The following is an 18,886-nucleotide window of genomic DNA, read 5'->3' as shown; positions in this document are numbered from 1 at the left end:
AGCAGCAAAGAAGCAAGACTGACACATGCTGCACCGTGGACAAACCTGAAGAATATGCTGAGTAGACCAAGCGAGGCGCAGAGAGCATGTTGGTTTTGTTTATACGAAATCCACAGGCAAGACAAATCTGTTTGAGTAGATTAGTGTCTGGGGCAGGAGATGGCATGGGCGTGGCAGAACAGGAACAGGGCTCTGGGATCTGCCTCAGGTGAAAGAAATGCTCCTTTCCATTTGGTTAGTACTTACTAAACATCATCTAACTGGACCGAGTCTGATGTGTATCCTACGATTAGACAGCAATGCATATATGCTGTGCTTTTAAGGACATACACCATGGACGGGGGAATTTTTCCCAAGAACTAACAGTTATCAGGGATCCTATCAAGGGAGTCATTACATCACTAGCTTAAAAGGAAAAGGCTTATATGTTCTTATCAATAGATGTCTGAAAAATATTTGAGGAAAAATTGCTAACAGTTGGTAATTTGAACACTAAAGTTAGGGAGGGGAGGAAGCTTAAATAAAAATGGACCACATAGTGCATGCTATAGCCACCGTTGTCCAGAATAGTTAGCACCAATCCCACCTAAGTCCAGCCAGAAGCAAAGAGGTCCTACTTTATCCAGTTGTTTACCACTACATTGAAAGTTTGGGCAACAGAAAGCCGTAATCTGAAAGAGTTGATGTCCACCCAGGAAAAGATGCCAAACCATCCCTACTTGATGATGGGCGAATGCATAGCAGCTATCGCTGGGGCGAGTGGAAAGGACCAGGTTAATACGAGTTCCAATCACTGGGACATTTTTTTTTTTCTTCTCCAGCAAAACATTTTTAAAAGAAAAACTTTTTTTAAAAAAGACCAAAAACTGTAATAAAATAGCAATAAAAATAATTACATATGTAAGAATAGATTTAATAAAATGAAGGCAAAGACAGTAAAGGAAGTCATACAAGTGAGAAACCTCCTTGAAGAGAAAGATCTGATATTCTCCATAACTAATAAAAGAACTTAGCACCATCCACACCAGAAAGCCAAGAGAATCAAGATAATGGGAGAGAACTAGATGACTGTCTTAAACCGACATGGAAAACTAAACCTCAGATATCTGAGAACACCGTGAAACTTGATGAGGGGAGACCGAAATATCAGATTTCAGAACCCCAATGCTGTGAAGGCACAGATATTCTGGTTGTGGCAGCCCTTGCCTGTAGTCTCAGCACCTGGGAGCAGAGGCAGGAGAACTAGAAGTTCAGGGCCAGCCTGGGGCATATAAAAGTTCAAAGCCAGAATCTATGAGTTCCTACCTCAGAAACAACAGCAACAGGGAAGGGGAGGAGCCTTTGTTCCCTGTACTCATGAAGCAGGGGCACTCATAAGCCGCGGAAGTGGCTGCTGCCTATGATTTCAGTACGTGAGATACTGAAGCAGGAGACTAGCCATGACTAGCCTACTTTACACCATGAATTCCAGGCCAACCAGGGCCACCCTGTCTCGAAAATAAAATAAAATCCTAGAAATAAACAGATCAGCAGGACAAAGTAACGAGTCAAAAAATATATATCTCATACATCTTCATTGTACATACATTCTGCTCTCTTCTAGTTCCTGGCAGACATGGAAAACAATGCACTTTTCCGGGATGACATAGAATGTCAGAAACTTATCATGGAAGCGATGAAGTATCATTTATTACCTGAGAGGCGGCCCATGTTGCAGAGTCCTCGGACAAAGCCTCGGAAGTCAACTGTCGGAACATTATTTGCAGTCGGAGGAATGGATTCAACAAAGGGTATTGGAAAATCTCTGATCTAGAGGAACAGAGGGTAATACGTAATACTACCAAGAGGCCCTGTGGAGAAATGGCTGGTTGTGGGATAAGGACAGGAAAAGATGGGACCAGAAAGCACCTTAGTGCCAGAAATATTCAAGGAATGGTAAGGGCAGGCCAAAGCTAGAGAAGACATCTTGTTGGGAGATTCCATTGAGTTTAAAGTAATTTGAGTGTCCAAGTGAGTAGTTAATGTGAATGAAGATAACATAAAATCAGTCTCCGTGAGTTCACAGTGACACAAAGCTTTTTCTTTCAGCACAATTCCAACTGATAGAGAAAGGTGAGGTTAGGGAAAGTAACTAGTCTGAGCTAGGGATCTTGCTCAGCAGGAACACTTCACTTCACACTATGATGCGCTGGGTTCAATCCCCAGTGCTGCAGCAAAAAAAGAAAAAAAAAGTAAAGAAAGAAAGGTTAACCATTTGGCAGCCACCAAAACACAGCATCTCTAAGTTGAAAGTCAGAAGTTCACGGAGAAGTTGTGACAGTCAGAGATTCAGGTTGTGGAGCACTTGGTTGTAACAACTTCTTGGTTGTTACAAAAGGTAAAGCGCTGTCTTTACAAGCACTGAGAACTGATGCACGACCTCAACTGAGAGACCTAGGCTGGCATTGCCAGGGGTGAGACCGAGCAGCAAGTGCTCTGACAGGACCCGCTCTCCAGAAGTCACCTGAGTCATGGGGAAAGCACAGGTCCAACCCAGTAGACGTTCTGCAGGATACAGTCTCTGTTCTACACTACAGACTGTCTGTAATATTAAAGATGCTGAGGCCAGAAGATAAATTTCAGAGTATAGACTTAGGAGCTAGAGACTGGACTCAGCAGTTAAGGAGCAGTGCTACTGCAGGGACCAGAGTTCAGGTCCCGGCACCCACATCAGACAGTTCACAACTACCTGCAACTCCAGCTCCAGGGGACCTGAGATCTTCTAGCCTGAAGGCATCTACACAAGTGTGCATGTGTATACACTAAGAGAGACACATACATACATGCATACGTACGTGCACACAAACATGCATGCATATACATATATGCACACATGCATCCATATATACATATTCATATATACATATACATATATGCACACATGCATCCATATATACATACTCATAATTTTAAAAAGTAAAGAAAAAGACCAGACTTCATTCCAAATTATGGAACACAAAGAAGAATGTCAACTATTGTATTGTCTTGTTTTTGTTGTTGTTTGGTTTTGTTCTCTTGTTTCGCCATACAGGTCATGATCGAAACTGGTAAGAAAATGCTAAAAGCACTGTAAATGTGAATTTTCCAGGTCTCGATGGTTGTATTATGACTCTTAAAAATAATGGTTTGCTCTGAGGAAGATCTGCTGAAATATTTAGGGCTACAGGGTTACCATTTCTTTGACTTTTTACTCTAATTAAGAAAAAAGTCATACATACATACATACATACATACATACATACATACATACATACATACAAACAAACGTTAAACACAAATGTTTGGGGTCCAAACCTGGTTATAGGTGGCTGGCAGATCTTTGTACCATCCTGACAGCAGTGGTTACTAGAGCTTGAAGCCCATGCCCATGAGGGGCTGTTATAGGCTCTGGGTTCTTATGGACCTCTCTGTGTACTTGATCTTTGCCCATCCTCCTAGAGGAGATGCCTGCAGCCCTGACAGAAGCTCTCTGACTTGCCTATGCTTCTCAGTCTCAGCTTCTCATGGTCCTGCTCTCAGACCTGTTCCAGCCCCACTGGCCAACTCGGCTCATCTAATGTGACCCTAGGCATGCAGTGCCTGTGGAAGCCAGAAGAGGGCAGTAGATCCTGCACCCTCCCTACCCTTCCATTACAAACTGCTATGAGTCACCCGGTGGGTGCTAGGAATTAGACCTAGGTGCTCTTAACCACTGTGCCTCCCCAACTCCTACCACCCCCAACACACCCACAAACTTACATTTATTTATGTTACTATTTTAGATTTTTAAATTTTGAGTTCCCAGTTTATGACAAAATCCTACACAAAACCAAAAGAAAGTTTGAAAATTCATCTATGAAGAAGTTTTTTCCTTGATGAAAGACGATTTTTATTTTATTTAAATTTATTTGATAGAAGATTTTAAGGTGATGGTTGGAGTGAAGAATCAAATGCATACAATCTTGATAATTTACACATGAATATAATCTAAGTATATGAATAAAATATTATTGCCAAATATTATAAAGAAAGATTATGCAAAGTAAACACTACTTTTAACCAACTGATATTTAGAAGGGATTTTGTTTAGCGCTGTGAGAATACGAAGGTGGAATGAGACTTGGTGTCAGTCTCAAAAACCTTAGAGTGTGTAGGGCCGGTCAGTAAGTATGAGGACACAGCATCCATGTGTGGGGCCGGTCAGTAAGTATGAGGACACAGCATCCATGTGTGGGGCCGGTCAGTAAGTATGAGGACACAGCATCCATGTGTAGGGCCGGTCAGTAAGTATGAGGACACAGCATCCATGTGTGGGGCCAGTCAGTAAGTATGAGGACACAGCATCCATGTGTAGGGCCGGTCAGTAAGTATGAGGACACAGCATCCATGTGGGGCCGGTCAGTAAGTATGAGGACACAGCATCCATGTGTAGGGCCAGTCAGTAAGTATGAGGACACAGCATCCATGTGTAGGGCCGGTCAGTAAGTATGAGGACACAGCATCCGTGTGGGGCCAGTCAGGAAGTATGAGGACACAGCATCCGTGTGGGGCCGGTCAGTAAGTATGAGGACACAGCATCCATGTGGGGCCAGACGCTCCAGTGTTCATCAGCAGAGGAGCTCTGAAGGTCTGCTGTTTCAAGCCTGAGGAGTAAGTGTTCGCTGTCACTGGAGTCCTTTATAAAGCTAGAACAGGCTGGTAAATTATCAGCTTAGAGAGGAAAAAGACTCAAGCTCGGCATAATTGGGAGTTAGATTTTTTTTTTTTTTTAGAATGATGCTTTCTTTTACCTTTTCCTAAATCTCCACTGTCCCACGTCTTAGAGAGCAAGAGTTCTGGAATTTTCCATGGTAAACCCCTTGAGTAGTAACTCCCTTCACTTCCCACAGCATGGTTGCCGGGTGACCTTTGTCCTTCCTCCTTGCCATGGCTGGTGCCTCCTCCCCTGTGTGGAGTCAGCCCCACCCCACCCTATTGTTACCGTTCTTTCCTCCAGAACCCACAAAATAATTGTCTCCTTTATCTCCTGGGTCACCGGTTTCCTTCCCCTGGACCCTTCCATTGACTTCTATAAACAACCCAACAATCCAGATCTGAAAAGGGAGACGGCCTCGCTCGGCCTGTCCCAGAACCCTGTCTACACTGGCCGGACTCCTCAGAATAATCCCTGCTGCCCCCTCCCTGCACTTCTTCCTCACCACATCTCAGCCACTCAGATAAGGCGTCCTCCCAAAAGCCCTCCACGGAGCCAGTTCTGTGCTTTCTACTTCCTGTGCAGTTGATACTGTTATCAGACTGATGCTGTAAACCTTTGTACCTCTGACTTCCATGATACTCCGCTGCCCTGCACTTCCTCCCACTGCTGAGTGTCTTCCTGGCCTCTTTGAACAAAGAACATTTCCTGCTGGATGGTTTAATGCTGAGGCCTGGAGAATGATGGGAGAAGAGGTCACCGGGTACAAAGGCCACACTGCAGGTGCTTCATAAGATGCAATAACAGTGTTGCTATCGATTCAGATCCCCAGAAACCATACAGAGCTGGCACACTCGTGCAATCCCATTGTTGTGGAGGCAGACAGGTGGGTTGCTGGAGCCCCCTCTCCAGCCACCCTAACCAAAACAGTGAGTTCCGGGTTCAGAGAGACCCCTCTGAAAAACCAAGTGGAGAGCGACAAAGAAAAACACCACACACACACACACACACCACACACCACACACACCACAAGATAAACCCTACTTCTGTGTCTGTAACATGGCTGTGGTGGAGTTTGTAGTCTCATAACTCTCTTTGTCCCTGTTAAGGAGCAACAAGCATTGAGAAATATGACCTCCGTACCAATATGTGGACTCCTGTGGCAAACATGAACGGGAGGCGGCTACAGTTCGGTGTCGCAGTATTAGATGACAAGCTGTACGTGGTCGGAGGGCGAGATGGGCTGAAGACTTTGAACACCGTAGAGTGCTACAACCCCAAAACAAAAACCTGGAGTGTGATGCCGCCTATGTCCACACACAGGCACGGGCTGGGTAAGTGTATCTGCACACCTACTTAGAAGCCATGCGTCAGGCTGCCACTGCGTCGTTCCCATCTGCACCAGGCAGGAGACCTGTGAGGGGTTCAGTCAGCATCACTTGCCAGGCATCCCTCATACCTGAGAGGCAGAAAGCAGAGCAGGAGCAGGTGCGTAAATGGAACTCCATAAAGGGAAATCATCGGATCCACGGGAATCAGGGAAGCACGCCGGTCTGACAAGCCATGTTCTTGCCGTTACGCTTTGTGTTAGCAATTGACATAGGTAGCCCAGTTAAATGCTCACTAAAACCATCATTTTATATTATATGAAAAGCAATAGTGATAAAGTGTGTGTGTGTGTGTGTGTGTGTGTGTCTATTATGGTTTTTAAGCAGAAATGACTGAATTCACACACATCCCCAAACCAAACATGCAGGCATTTCTTTTCATTCTATTTTTTTACATATATGGGTGTTTACCTGAATGCATATACGGACACCATTTGTATGCAATGCAGGGTGGTGGGAACCCAGTAGCTAGAGTAACAAATGCTTGTTGGCTGCCATCTGCTTTTAATAGGTAAATTGTATACATCTGATCTTACAAGATGAAGTTAATTAGGAAGTTTTTAAATTTCTTCATGCGAGGGAATTACATGAAGATTTCATTTAGGAAGGACTTTCCCTGCTAAACTGTATTTTCAGATCCACCATTCAAGAAGTTGGACTAAGTGAGCCCTTCTTTTAGGCCTTTGATGAATGATAGTTTGTATATGTGAAATTGGATATATTTTGTAAAATTGGTAATATATGCAAATTTAAATATGTGTAAGTATATTTTGCGTGTGTTTGTGTGTATGAGTCTTCAATAGCCAGTACTATTGGTGCACGCGCACACACACACATATAAAACAAGTGAAATAATATGCTAGTTTGGGTCACATGTGAGTGGTGGCTCTTTTGTCCAACTTGGCCAAGATCCCTAGGTTTGAATTACAGAGGTGTTTTTGGCCACAATCATGTCATACCTCTTCTTAAGATCTTCTACTTGGGTACTGGAGAGATGGCTCAGTGGTTAAGAGCACTGATTGCTCTTCTAGAGGTCCTGAGTTCAATTCCTAGTGACCACACAGTGGCTCACAGTGGGATCTGATGCCCTCTTCTGGTGTATCTGAAAACAGCTACAGTGTACTCACATAAATAAAACAAATAAATACATCTTTTTAAAAATTGCTCTACTTAAGCAGATGTGGTGGTTCACACCTGTAATTCCAGCCCTTGGGAAGCACAGGAGGGAAGATCATGAGTTTGAGGAAAGACAAGAAATCCTTGGCTGACTCCATCCCGTTCAGAATGAAATCTGAAGGAAGCCCTTCTGAGGGATAAAGTCAGAGAATGTTATTCCTGACTCCTTCGTCTCCCGTCCTCTCCCCTCCAATTACCTGCTCAGTCGAACGCAGTTGCTGTGCCGTCTCCTGCTCTGTGCATGGTCTCTAATGGCGCCCGTGCTTCTCCTATTGACATGTCACACATGTGTCCTGGCTCCCTCTGCCCTCCCTTACATTGTTCCGTGGTTTAAGTTGGCACACACCTGATGTCTTTCACATCTGTGTCCTGTAAGACAGTACTGACCCACAAGGGCGTGTTGTATGGAGGGCCTCCTGAGTAGAAACAGTATAAACTTAAGAGACCTTTTCTGGCTCTGTTCCTTGATGATGATACCAATAAACACAAGGCCGTGGTCTCAGACTCAGCTACAGTAAATCCCAGGATTCCAAAGTCCTGGAGGGAAAAGAAAAGATTGGAAACCTGAGGACTGAAGGTTTTGGAAATGGCAGTACGTGCATAATAACTTTCCCCTGTTGAACCTCAGAATACTGTCTCTAATTTTCAGGAAGAGAATCACAGTGCTGGTTCAGCCCCATCTACCTCAGAAAAGCCCTGAGGGAGACAAGAGTCCTCGCCTATTTGTGACTGGTCACGATTGCATGTTTCAGACTTATTGCACTTACATTTTGATTAAATCCGAGCTTTGAGCAGATTTAAGTCCTTCTCTCTTCCTGGTCCACTGGTAGGTGTGGCGGTACTGGAAGGCCCCATGTACGCAGTCGGAGGGCACGACGGCTGGAGCTATCTGAATACTGTGGAGCGATGGGACCCTCAGGCCCGCCAGTGGAATTTTGTTGCCACTATGTCCACTCCCAGGAGCACAGTAGGTGTGGCAGTACTGAGTGGAAAGTAAGAAGATATTTGAAGTTCTATTTCGGTCCCAATAAACCAGATTTATTTATTATCGCTAGAGTTCTTTGCATGAATTAATGAAGCCTTTCCTCTAACCCCTGTCCGTAACACCCCTCACTGCACGTAGCTAAGGGACTGCACAATGCTGCTTTGGAGTGGATACGTTTTATATAAACACCCAATATTAATTGAACAGCAACCATCTGGTTGGTGGTTTAAACACCTTTGAAGTTATGTGCTCTTTTTAAAGTGCTACAGTGGGCTGGAAGATGTTTGCAGTTAAAGCGGTTGTTGAATAAAAATGAGGAGCACAGTCAGGTCCTAAAACCCATGCAAACGCCAGATGAATACGGCTGCCGGCCTGTCATCCCAGCCTGCAAAGGCAGAGACAGGGCACCACCAGGGCAAGCCACCTAGCAAGGCTAGCCTTATTCAGGAGCTCTGGGTTTGATTGAGAGTCCTGCCTTGCTGGAAAAGGTATAGGGCAATGGAGGACGATATGTGACATCAACCTTAGGCTCGACATGTGCACACATGCACATGTATGTGTACCCCCAAACCCACATACCCACATACATACAAAGTATGTATATGCGCATATATGAAAATGGAAACACTGATACATAAATTTAAAAATTAAATGTATTGTGCTTTCTCGGTGCTGTGCTCTCTCGGTGCTGTGCTCTCTCACTGCCTCCCTAACGATCCTGTCCATCATTTTCACTGTGTCATCCTTACTTTTGTTTCTTCTTTCTTAGCTTGGTAGACTGGTGACCCCAGAATGGATTTAAGAAAACACATTTGCTTACCCTTTGTCTACTGTAAATGTACAGATTTGTACGGGGTCCTCACTCACAGTTCTCAATTGTGCAAGGATAAAATACAAACCTTCTCACCCTTTCTTCCACCATAAAATAAACCCCCAGATGATTTATAATTAATGTCTTTGTTTCATGGCGTTCGTGTCATCACTTACAGATAGAGAGAGGAGGGAAGGTTTAATTATGCCATAAGAAAAAAAAGATGGTGGGTAGAGTTACCACACATCCTTAATTCCAGAGGCAGAGGCAGAACTCTGAGTTTAAAGCAAGGCTGGTCTATGGAATGGGTTCTAAGGCAGCCGAGGCTACATAGTAAGACCCTGGCTCAGAAAAACAAAACAAGGAATATAATTTCTGCCTAAGCTCTTGCTTCCTCGGGGCCACGTGCTAAGTCCTTTGCATTAGTGTTGTAAGGGCCTAATGGGCACAGACGTGGAAATCACTTTAGATGGCTACTGTGGGTATCGTTTCATTGGCAGCATATCTTCTTTCTTAGTGCCGTCAGTTTGCTGCATCACCAATGACACTTTAGTCAGTGAGCTGTCACAGCAATAGCCACTTGTGCTAAGTCTGAGCCCAGCACTGCCTTCTCTGTCACCACATTTGTTCCTTCTTACAGACTTTATGCAGTTGGTGGCCGCGATGGGAGTTCCTGCCTCAAGTCAGTAGAATGCTTTGACCCTCATACCAATAAATGGACACTGTGTGCCCAGATGTCAAAAAGGAGAGGCGGTGTAGGAGTCACGACCTGGAATGGACTGCTGTATGCCATCGGTGGGCACGATGCTCCCACATCCAACTTGACTTCCAGGCTCTCGGACTGTGTGGAGAGGTAACTTCCTGTGTAGGAAAGCTAAGAGCAAACAAACAAACAAACAGTTTCACACACTTCCAGACAACGTCATAAGACTAGTGAGCACCGGTCAGCATGGTCTCCACACAGTTCTGAGAACACTGGATTGTCTTCTCTGGCTGTCTCTCTACCTGTCTCCCAACCGCACACTTGGATTCCTGTCTCCTCATACGTTACCTTGGGAGTGAGCCTGAGGTACACCCACTGGGACAGGCATTTATTGTTCAGCTGTCTTGTGCTGGGTTCTACCTTACCAGAAATGCAAAGAAGCTGAGATTTCAGAAAGAATGAGTTAGGGCTGGGAAGCCAAGTGAGAAGTGCGAAGGGTGGGGACAGAGCTGCGCCGTTCTGATATACAATGAAATATTAGAAGGTGATAAAGAAAAGTTAGAAGTTCTTAGGAGTCCTAAAGGCCTAAGCAAGTCATATATGCTAGTCTTAAAAAACTCAGCTCTTAGGCCTAGTGGACGACTTAACAGTGAGGATTTGGCCAGCCGGTCAAGTCTTCATGCATTTTCTATTTAGTTTAAGACAGAAGTGAATGCATTTTATAGAAAGAATCACTAGAATTATGTGTGAACGCTCCAAAACAGAAATATATGTATGGTTCGCCTGAGATATGAAGGGCACCTGTGTGGCCAGAGAGCCAGAGAGCTGGAGAGGAAGTGGTCTGGGTAGAGCAAGTCACACGGAGTGCTAGAGAGGAGAAGGCGTGGGAGGAGCAGGTTGCACAGAGCGCTGGGGCAGTGGCAAGGATTTTAGATCTGAAAGAAGAATATGAAATCAGTGAGTACCAAAACATGAGAATGGTCCAATTGTTTAAGGTTGGAGTGCTTACTTAGAGAAGTAACTGTAAATTACAAGGTGGTCAGACCTGATCCAGGCTCAGATGATACTCAGAAGTCTCTATTAACAAGCAGGCCTGGTGTTGCTGCCGCGTCTCCTCTGTAGTGGGAGAAGGTAATCACAACCCTGCTCGTGCTATGGTCCAGGAAGGAAATCCAGGAGTCTTTAGTGTGATTCATTACACCAAGAAAAGACAGGTGTTGACACAAGAAACGTCAGAAGCAATACGGCCTGTTAGCATGATGTCTATCCACCCTTTAAACCACACCATTGAGCAATTCTAGTTTTAAAAGAGCAAGAAAGAGTGGACAGCTACCATAACTGAGAGTTTAAGTCATCTCACACAGCTTAATATACTGCTTTGCCCACATTTTCACTGAGGACACCGAAGCCTTGAAGCAGTTTGTATATGTTGACCTCTAAAGTGTGCTGTACCTACTAAATGAATCTTTAACACTGTAAGTTTGGTGTTTTTAGGAAAATGCTGATCTTTCTTTCTCTAAAATGTGTACAACATATTTATGTCAGAGATCAGACAGAAGCTAGACTTGCAAGACAAATGTTTGTGCCCCAAATATTTCAAGAGCAATGTCAGCTCGAGTTGTAAACTTGTCTTTCAGATATGATCCCAAAACAGACATGTGGACTGCAGTGGCATCCATGAGCATTAGCCGAGATGCGGTGGGCGTGTGTTTACTTGGTGACAAGCTGTATGCTGTTGGGGGTTATGACGGACAGACCTACCTGAACATAGTGGAGGCTTATGACCCCCAGACCAATGAATGGACCCAGGTACGCTGCTTCGTTTCTCCTCGCCTCACCTCTCTCTTCTCCTGGAAACATCTTTCCATAAGACCCTCTCAACTTCATCCAGCACTGACATGCCTCACTCAAATGTGGGGGCCAAGAGACAACTCAGCCATTGAGAGAGAGCACTTGCTGCTCTTGCAGAGGACAGAAGTTTGGTTGTCAGCACATGCATGGAGGCTCACAACATCCTCTAGTTCCAGGGGATCCGATGCCCTCTTCTGGACTCTATAGACACTGCACACACATGCACATACACACATGCAGGCAAGACACTGCACACACATGCACATACACACGTGCAGGCAAACATTCATACACATAAATAAAAACAAACTAGTATTTTTAGTGAGATAAAGTTGCCTCTTGACTAAATATTTAAAAAAAATAAGATGCACTGTCTGATTTTATACCAAAATCCAAATTCCTCCTAGCTAACCACATCTCTTTCTGGAAAGGCCTATCTGCGGGAAGATCAATGGTGGCAGGAATATTAGGCAGCTGGTCACGCTGTGTCTGAGGTTAGGAAGTATAGAATAATAAATATTGGTGCCTGTCATAGACAGACAGAGACACTGGACCTGGCATGGGCTTTTTAGTCCTCAGAGCCTGACTCCTAATGACACACTTCCTCCATCAAGAGCACACCTCCTGATTCTTCCAGTCTTTCAATTAGGGACCAAGCATGCAAATCTGTGAGCCTGTGGGGACCATTCTCATTCAAACACCACAGTGCCCCACTTCCTCCCTTCTTAATTCAACCCAGGACCCAAAACTACGGACTGAGCCCGCCCTCACTCAAGGTGGGTCTCGGGAAACACCCTCATGGACACAAGCAGAGGGGTTTCCCTGACTCTAAAATCAGTGAAAGTCACAATGAAGACTAACTGCTAGCACCCTAGGGAAAGGACGGCAGTAAGAGTGTGCACAGGGAGCTTACGGTTAAAGAGAGCATAGACTAACAGATTTCAGTCACGAGACCTCAGTCTATTTCTTCAGTGGATGAGATGACTCAACGGAAGGTGGAAGAAGAGTGTGTCTCTCACAGATGCTCAGAGAAAGATCACTGACCCAAATCATAGCCAAGCAAATTAAAGCAAGCTTTTCCCCATCAATTTATTTTAAAGATTTGTTTATTTATTATATATAAGTACACTGTCTCTGTCTTCAGACACACCAGAAGAGGGTATCTGATCCCATTACAGATGGTTGTGAGCCACCATGTGGTTGCTGGGATTTGAACTCAGGACCTCTGGAAGAGCAGTCAGTGCTCTTAACCACTGAGCCATCTCTGCAGCCCTTTTTCCCATTAATCTATTTATTCACTTTACATCCCAGTATCAGCCCCCACTCTCCTTCCAGTCCCCCCCACACACACAGCTCCTCTCTCCCCTTTTTCTCTGAGAAGCGGGAGCGCCCCTCCCCAGGTATCACTCCGCAGTGCTTATCAAGTTACTGCAGGACTAAGCACATTCTCTCACTGAGGCCAGGCAAGGCAGCACAGTTAGGAGTGTGGGACCCACAGGCAGGAACAGAGCCAGGTACAGCCCCCTCTTCAGCATGAATGAAGACCAAGCTGCACATCTGCTACATATGTAAGGGGCGACTAGGTCCAGCCTGAAAGCAAGCTTTTTTATTCGAGTACATGGGCTGTCTCTCCCTAATACAGGATTCAAAAGATCAGCCTTGGACATGGGGAAGATGGGGGTTTTTATAGCTTAGGAGTAGGGGGTCTCCAAATGAATCTGGCAGGCAAGTGGGGGGTAGGTGGGGGTTAGAGAAGCAGAACATAAGCAGAACAAGTTGGAAACAGCTCCTAAAGCAAAGGCGTGACTGAAATAGTCATAACCAGGTGGTCATAACAGTCTCCTGAAACAAAGGCACAGTTGTCACTTCCTGGAACAGACAGTAAAGGACCATAGGTGGTTAAGGTTACAGGTGGGGCATAGCCCAATCCATGAGACACAGAGGTTTAATCATAAACAGGCAGGAGCCTAGGCTGCCTTTACTATAAGCCGGTAATCTGTAACCACACAGCTATCTTGTTTGGATGCCACTACTATGGTTGCCCTTTTAGGCACCTAGAAATGTGAGCTTACACTGGCAGTACCTGGAATGGAATGGAATAGATGCTTTCGTCATCCTGTGTTAATAATGGGTAAAAAGGCATTCGTAGAGGAGCTGAAGTAAGGTGGAAAAGTCTGGAGCCACCGATACCCCACGGCCAGCACTGTCCCAGAGCAGGAAGTGGTTGCCCTCCTTTTACTAAGCTACCCTGTCCACGTGGTTGTCCTGTCACTCGCCTGTTCTCACAGCACACCTAGGTGCATCTTCCTCCACACCCCACTCCTATGTCTCTTGTCCATTTTCAGGTTGCACCGCTGTGCCTAGGAAGAGCTGGAGCGTGTGTTGTGACTGTGAAGATATGACGTCCTACTTCATCCTCTGCAGAGAGATGCTCTCTCTCTCTCTCTCTAATAGACAGTCCTCCCATGGGTTTGTTTTTTAGTGAACGTGCAGTGCCACATCACTAGGCACAAAGTGCCTCATTTCAGAATGAAGATGTTGAAACGATGGGGATACACCAGGACGGGATACTTCATTTCTCCATACATTAGAGCCACAGCTGGAGGACTGGGAACATATCTTCTTGGTATACAATATGAACACAAGTGCACTGCCCCCAGAACCACCCAGCACCAACTGGAGTCACATTGTCCAGAGTTATCACAGTACAAGCATACAATAATATTTTATTGTACATCTAAAACATTTTATAAGTTTGTCATACATGAGCTTCCATAGTTTTTATCGTTTAATCAAACTACTATTTTAATGACATACTAAAGACTATGCTAGCTAGCTTTTTCAGGTACAATGATTATGTATGATAGTTGGGAATTTTATTACTAAAATTGGTATAACCCAAGAATAAAGAAAAACACATAAGGCATTAAAAATAAGACTGACCAAATAAAGACTTGACTGGATCTCTGGGTCCTACTTAAATAGCCATTCCTTTCCATCTAGATCCATCAAGACCTGCGATAGGATAGCACTGAGATTAAAGCAGGGTGCTTACGATAAGATATGCAAGTTTGTGTAGAGAAAGTAAATGCTATATGCTGTCTGATGTTCTCCCACCTAACTAGTATTTAATTATGGGGGTTTATCTTCTTTTATATTGCAAACTTTTATTTGATTTTGTCCTTTTGATACTGACACAATCGTTAGGCTGTTCCTGTGTTCTGTCTGCTGCCTTGTTCCAAACATGCGGACACAGTTAGGAACCCATTGTGCTTCTTTGTAATAAAAAAACTGGGGGGTAGCAGGGGACATGTTAACTGAATATTTGAAAAATAAGTTTAAAGCATTTGTTACTCCAAATTTTGTACATTTGTAAACTCTAATTACACATGTGAATGTTAATAGTGTCTGGATTGTTTATTGTTTGTAAAATGCCCAGGGCAGCAATATTGTATGAAATTCCCCTTTAAGAGAAAAGTCATTACCTTAATATAAAAATTGATATAAACTAAAGTCCCGTCTTTCAAAGTACAATGTTATTTTATGGTTAATACATTCTTTTTTTTTTTTTTTTAATTTTTTTATTTATTTTATATAAGTACACTGTATCTGTCTTCAGCCACACCAGAAGAGGGCATCGGATCCCTTTACAGATGGTTGTGAGCCACCATGTGGTTGCTGGGAATTGAACTCAGGACCTCTGGAAGAGCAGTCAGTGCTCTTAACCACTGAGCCATGTCTCCAGCCCGGTTAATACATTCTTATCTTATATTAAGGTAGCCTTTATTTAATTGCTCTCTTTAAAAATTGAAACACAGTCCCTCTTTATTTAACTGACTTTTTTTGGTTTGGGTTTTGCCCTTTGAGGCAGGGTCTCACTGTGTAGCCCTGGCTTGCCTAAAACTCACTAAGTGGACCAGATTGCCTCTTGAGTGCTGGGATAAAGAGCATGCACCTCCATGGCCAGCTGATTCCTTAACATTTAAGGAAAAGTTTGTTTAAATCTCTCATAGAATTGTGTGTGTGTGTGTGTGTGTGTGTGTGTGTGTGTGTGTGTGTGTGTGTGTGTGTTGCTTTAGGAAAGGGAATGCATAAAGCATTAAGTCAATAATCACGATATTCCTGAGAAAAACAATGGCATCCTCTATGGAGATAGAAGAAAGAGGAGAAAATGATTACTTTTATTAATTTTTAAATATTTATTAACATACAGTAGCCTTCGTGATAAAGAGAAAGAAAGGGAGGGAGGGGAAGAGAGAGAGAGAGGAGAGAGAGAGAGAGAGAGAGAGAGAGAGAGAGAGAGAGAGAGAGAGGAAAGTTCCCTTAACCTGGTAAGAGGCTTTTCTGAAGCCCACAGCTGACAGCACAGTGAATGAGAGAGAGAGAGAGAGAGAGAGAGAGAGAGAGAGAGAGAGAGAGAGAGAGAGAGAGAGAGAGAGAGACCTTCACCCTGTAATCCTCTGGTGCCGTTCAATACTGAACTAGAGTTGTAATCAAAAAAATTAGGGGTCTGCGCTTGCGCGGGCGCGGGCGCGGGCGCGGGCTCGCTCGCCGGCCGTCCTGTGGGCCGGCGCCGGGGGCCATGGGAAATGCACTTATCAAAATTGACTTCAGAAGAGAGAAGGCTAACGATGGAAAACACTGGGAAAGTGACCAGAAAGCTGTCCTCGGTGCCAGGCCCAGTTGATGTCACAGGCTTCCCCAGAGAGGAGCGGCTGGAAGCACCATGATGGGCTCGGAAGCTCATGACAAGAGGCCTCCGATGTTGACCTCATCAAACCAGGACTTGTCACCTCACCTCGCTGACATGGGTCAAATAAAGCATTACTTCTGTGGCTGCTGCGCCGCTTTCACCAACGTGGCCATCACGTACCCCGTTCAGAAGATCCTCTTCCGGCAGCAGCTGTACGGCATCAAAACCCGGGACGCCATCCTGCAGTTGAGGAAGGATGGGTTCCGCAACTTGTACCGGGGAATCCTCCCCCCACTGATGCAGAAGACGACCACGCTGGCGCTTATGTTTGGTCTGTATGAGGACCTGTCGCGCCTGCTCCGCAAGCACGTGAGCAACGCTCCTGAGTTTGCCACGCGAAGTGTGGCTGCGCTGCTTGCCGGGACAACAGAAGCCATTCTCACTCCATTGGAAAGGGTTCAGACTTTGCTTCAGGACCACAAGCATCACGATAAGTTCACAAACACTTACCAGGCCTTCCGGGCGCTCAGATGCCATGGGGTTGCAGAGTATTACCGAGGCTTGGTCCCCATCCTTTTCCGAAATGGGTTCAGCAATATCCTTTTTTTTGGCCTTCGAGGGCCCATTAAGGAGCATCTGCCTACTGCCACTACACAGAGTGCACATCTGGTCAACGACTTCATCTGTGGAGGTGTGCTCGGAGCCATGCTGGGCTTCTTAAGCTTCCCCATTAATGTTGTAAAAGCTCGAATACAGTCTCAGATTGGTGGGCCGTTCCAGTCTCTTCCCATGGTTTTCAAGACAATCTGGATAGAACGGGACAGGAAACTGATCAATCTTTTCAGAGGTGCACATCTGAATCACCACCGCTCGCTCATCTCCTGGGGAATAATCAATGCAACTTATGAGTTTTTGTTAAAGATTGTGTGATAAGGTCACTACCTGAGATGTTATTCTCAACTGAGTAAACCTAAGGAAAATGCAATTTGGCTTTGTTCCTAATTGGCTTAAATACAGGTGGTGTCATTAAGATCAAGCCCTAATTACGGACAAAGCCTTGACAAACAGTGCAGATTTCAGTGGGCAGGGGTCAGGGTTGGGGTTTGGTCATTTCTCCAGAGCCTCAGGCTGTTGCCTGGGAACCAGCCTGTACCTGATGGCCTTTCAGGGCAACTGTCATGGGAATAGATCTCATCCTCCCGGAAGGGTTGCTAGGCCTTCTGTGTGGAAACTGTGGTGTCAGCAGCAGCCAGAGCACATGCTAGTGGCCCAGGGCTTCTCAGGCTCACTCTCACCTCATGTATTTTGTCTCTGCTCGTAGGAGAGTCATCGTCATTAAACCCGAGCTCTGCATGGAGGACTGGAGCAGAGGTGGCGCTCAGTGCCATGGCTGTGGCTCCATGATGAATTGTTGGGGTTAGCTTTGAAATGACGTGCTGTTAAGATAGCCATTCTCCAAACTATTTCTGTTCAGTTTTGATAGAATTAAGCAGCTAGTGAAAGCTTCCATTTTACTGTTTAGCTTTGAACATTTTCTGTTTAATTCTGAATATGACTTTAAGCCCTTCCAGAATGTCCTTGTGCTGTTTTTACTGAATTCATTGCCAAAAGATCGGGTGCCCTAGTTAACACATTGTGTGCTTCACCGCTGTAAGCGGTTCACTGCAAGCTCTACTGTTCTGCTTGACTTGTTTGTGCTACTGGTGTGGACACAGCCGACCAGTGTGTATGTTGTATGCCTGTGTGTGTAATATAATGTGTGAATATGTGTGTGTAGTATATGTAGTATGTGTATGGTATGTATGTGCAGGTGCACATGTACACAAAGGTCAGAGGCTAATAGTCACTCTCTATCTTAGCCTCTCACTGAGCCTTGAGCTCAACAATTTATCTAGACCATGTGGCCAGCAAGCTCTAGGGACCCTCCTGCCTCACGCCTTCAGCAGGCTGCTGTGCCTGACTTCTCTTGTGGGTTCTGAACTCAGGTCCTCAGGTCTACATAGCAAGTGCTTCACTAACTGAGCCATCCCCAGCTGTAACTGCCACTTTCAAGGATAGTAAAAGATGACAGTAAGAATTCAACTAAGGAGAGACACACCCCACCCCATGCCACACAAATCTGGGAGGGAAAGACACCCAGAGACCGACCTGCCACCTCACAGCATGGGTGGGCTGTAGACACCAAGGGGCCTATTTGCTGCCATGCCGTGTATCAAAGACAGAGGAGGAGGTTATGGGGGGGTGCGGGGCGGGGCTGGGGGGCTGCCAGCCATGTGGTCCGCCTGCAGCAGGAGCTACTACAATGTGCAAGTGTGTGGTGGACAGATGGGAAGAAAGAGAAGCAGAGCAGCTTGAGCTTCACGAAGAGAGATGGAACTGGAGAGAGTGGAGAAGAACCGCTCATTGTGAGTGCCAGCCCCACCACCTGAGGCTGCAGATGAGGGCCATGTCTAAGTCTATGGCTCTGCAGTCACAGGGTCTGTAGGCATAGATTTTTCAAAACCTACTTTATTTAGGGTTCTTAAACACTTCAACCTCTCCTCCAGCCCACTAACCGGGATAGGGGAG

General features: G+C 45.2%; 2 protein-coding genes across 5 annotated transcripts in view; both read left to right on the top strand.

Moving 5' to 3' along the window:
- Nucleotides 1-15,138, top strand: part of Klhl5 (kelch-like family member 5) — a 67,919-nt gene extending 52,781 nt beyond the window's left edge. For all 3 annotated transcript variants that reach the window (XM_006250959.5, NM_001047093.1, XM_039091924.2), the window contains 6 exons: nt 1,604-1,790; nt 5,821-6,045; nt 8,106-8,268; nt 9,712-9,924; nt 11,412-11,583; nt 13,971-15,138. In XM_006250959.5, the coding sequence (XP_006251021.1) occupies nt 1,604-1,790; nt 5,821-6,045; nt 8,106-8,268; nt 9,712-9,924; nt 11,412-11,583; nt 13,971-14,027 (1,017 nt within the window). In that variant the 3' untranslated portion in view covers nt 14,028-15,138. The remainder of the gene's footprint in view (nt 1-1,603; nt 1,791-5,820; nt 6,046-8,105; nt 8,269-9,711; nt 9,925-11,411; nt 11,584-13,970) is intronic.
- An 894-nt stretch (nt 15,139-16,032) lies between these two features.
- On the top strand, nt 16,033-17,891 carry Slc25a51l1 (solute carrier family 25, member 51 like 1). 2 transcript variants are annotated; one of them, XM_039092747.2, is made up of 2 exons: nt 16,033-17,009; nt 17,640-17,891. In XM_039092747.2, the coding sequence occupies exons 1-2, from the start codon at nt 16,352-16,354 to the stop codon at nt 17,720-17,722; spliced, it is 741 nt and encodes a 246-aa protein (XP_038948675.1). In that variant the 5' UTR covers nt 16,033-16,351; the 3' UTR covers nt 17,723-17,891. The 2 variants fall into 2 exon arrangements, with proteins under 2 accessions (XP_038948675.1, XP_003751409.1); XM_003751361.6 differs by lacking the exon at nt 17,640-17,891 and having other exon boundaries at nt 16,033-17,303.
- The last annotated feature ends 995 nt before the right edge of the window (nt 17,892-18,886 follow it).

Source organism: Rattus norvegicus, chromosome 14 (genome assembly GCF_036323735.1).
Source record: "Rattus norvegicus strain BN/NHsdMcwi chromosome 14, GRCr8, whole genome shotgun sequence".
Taxonomy (NCBI): Eukaryota; Metazoa; Chordata; class Mammalia; order Rodentia; family Muridae; genus Rattus; species Rattus norvegicus.
Note: the sequence above shows the minus strand (reverse complement) of the source record. Positions and strands in the feature narration are given on the sequence as shown.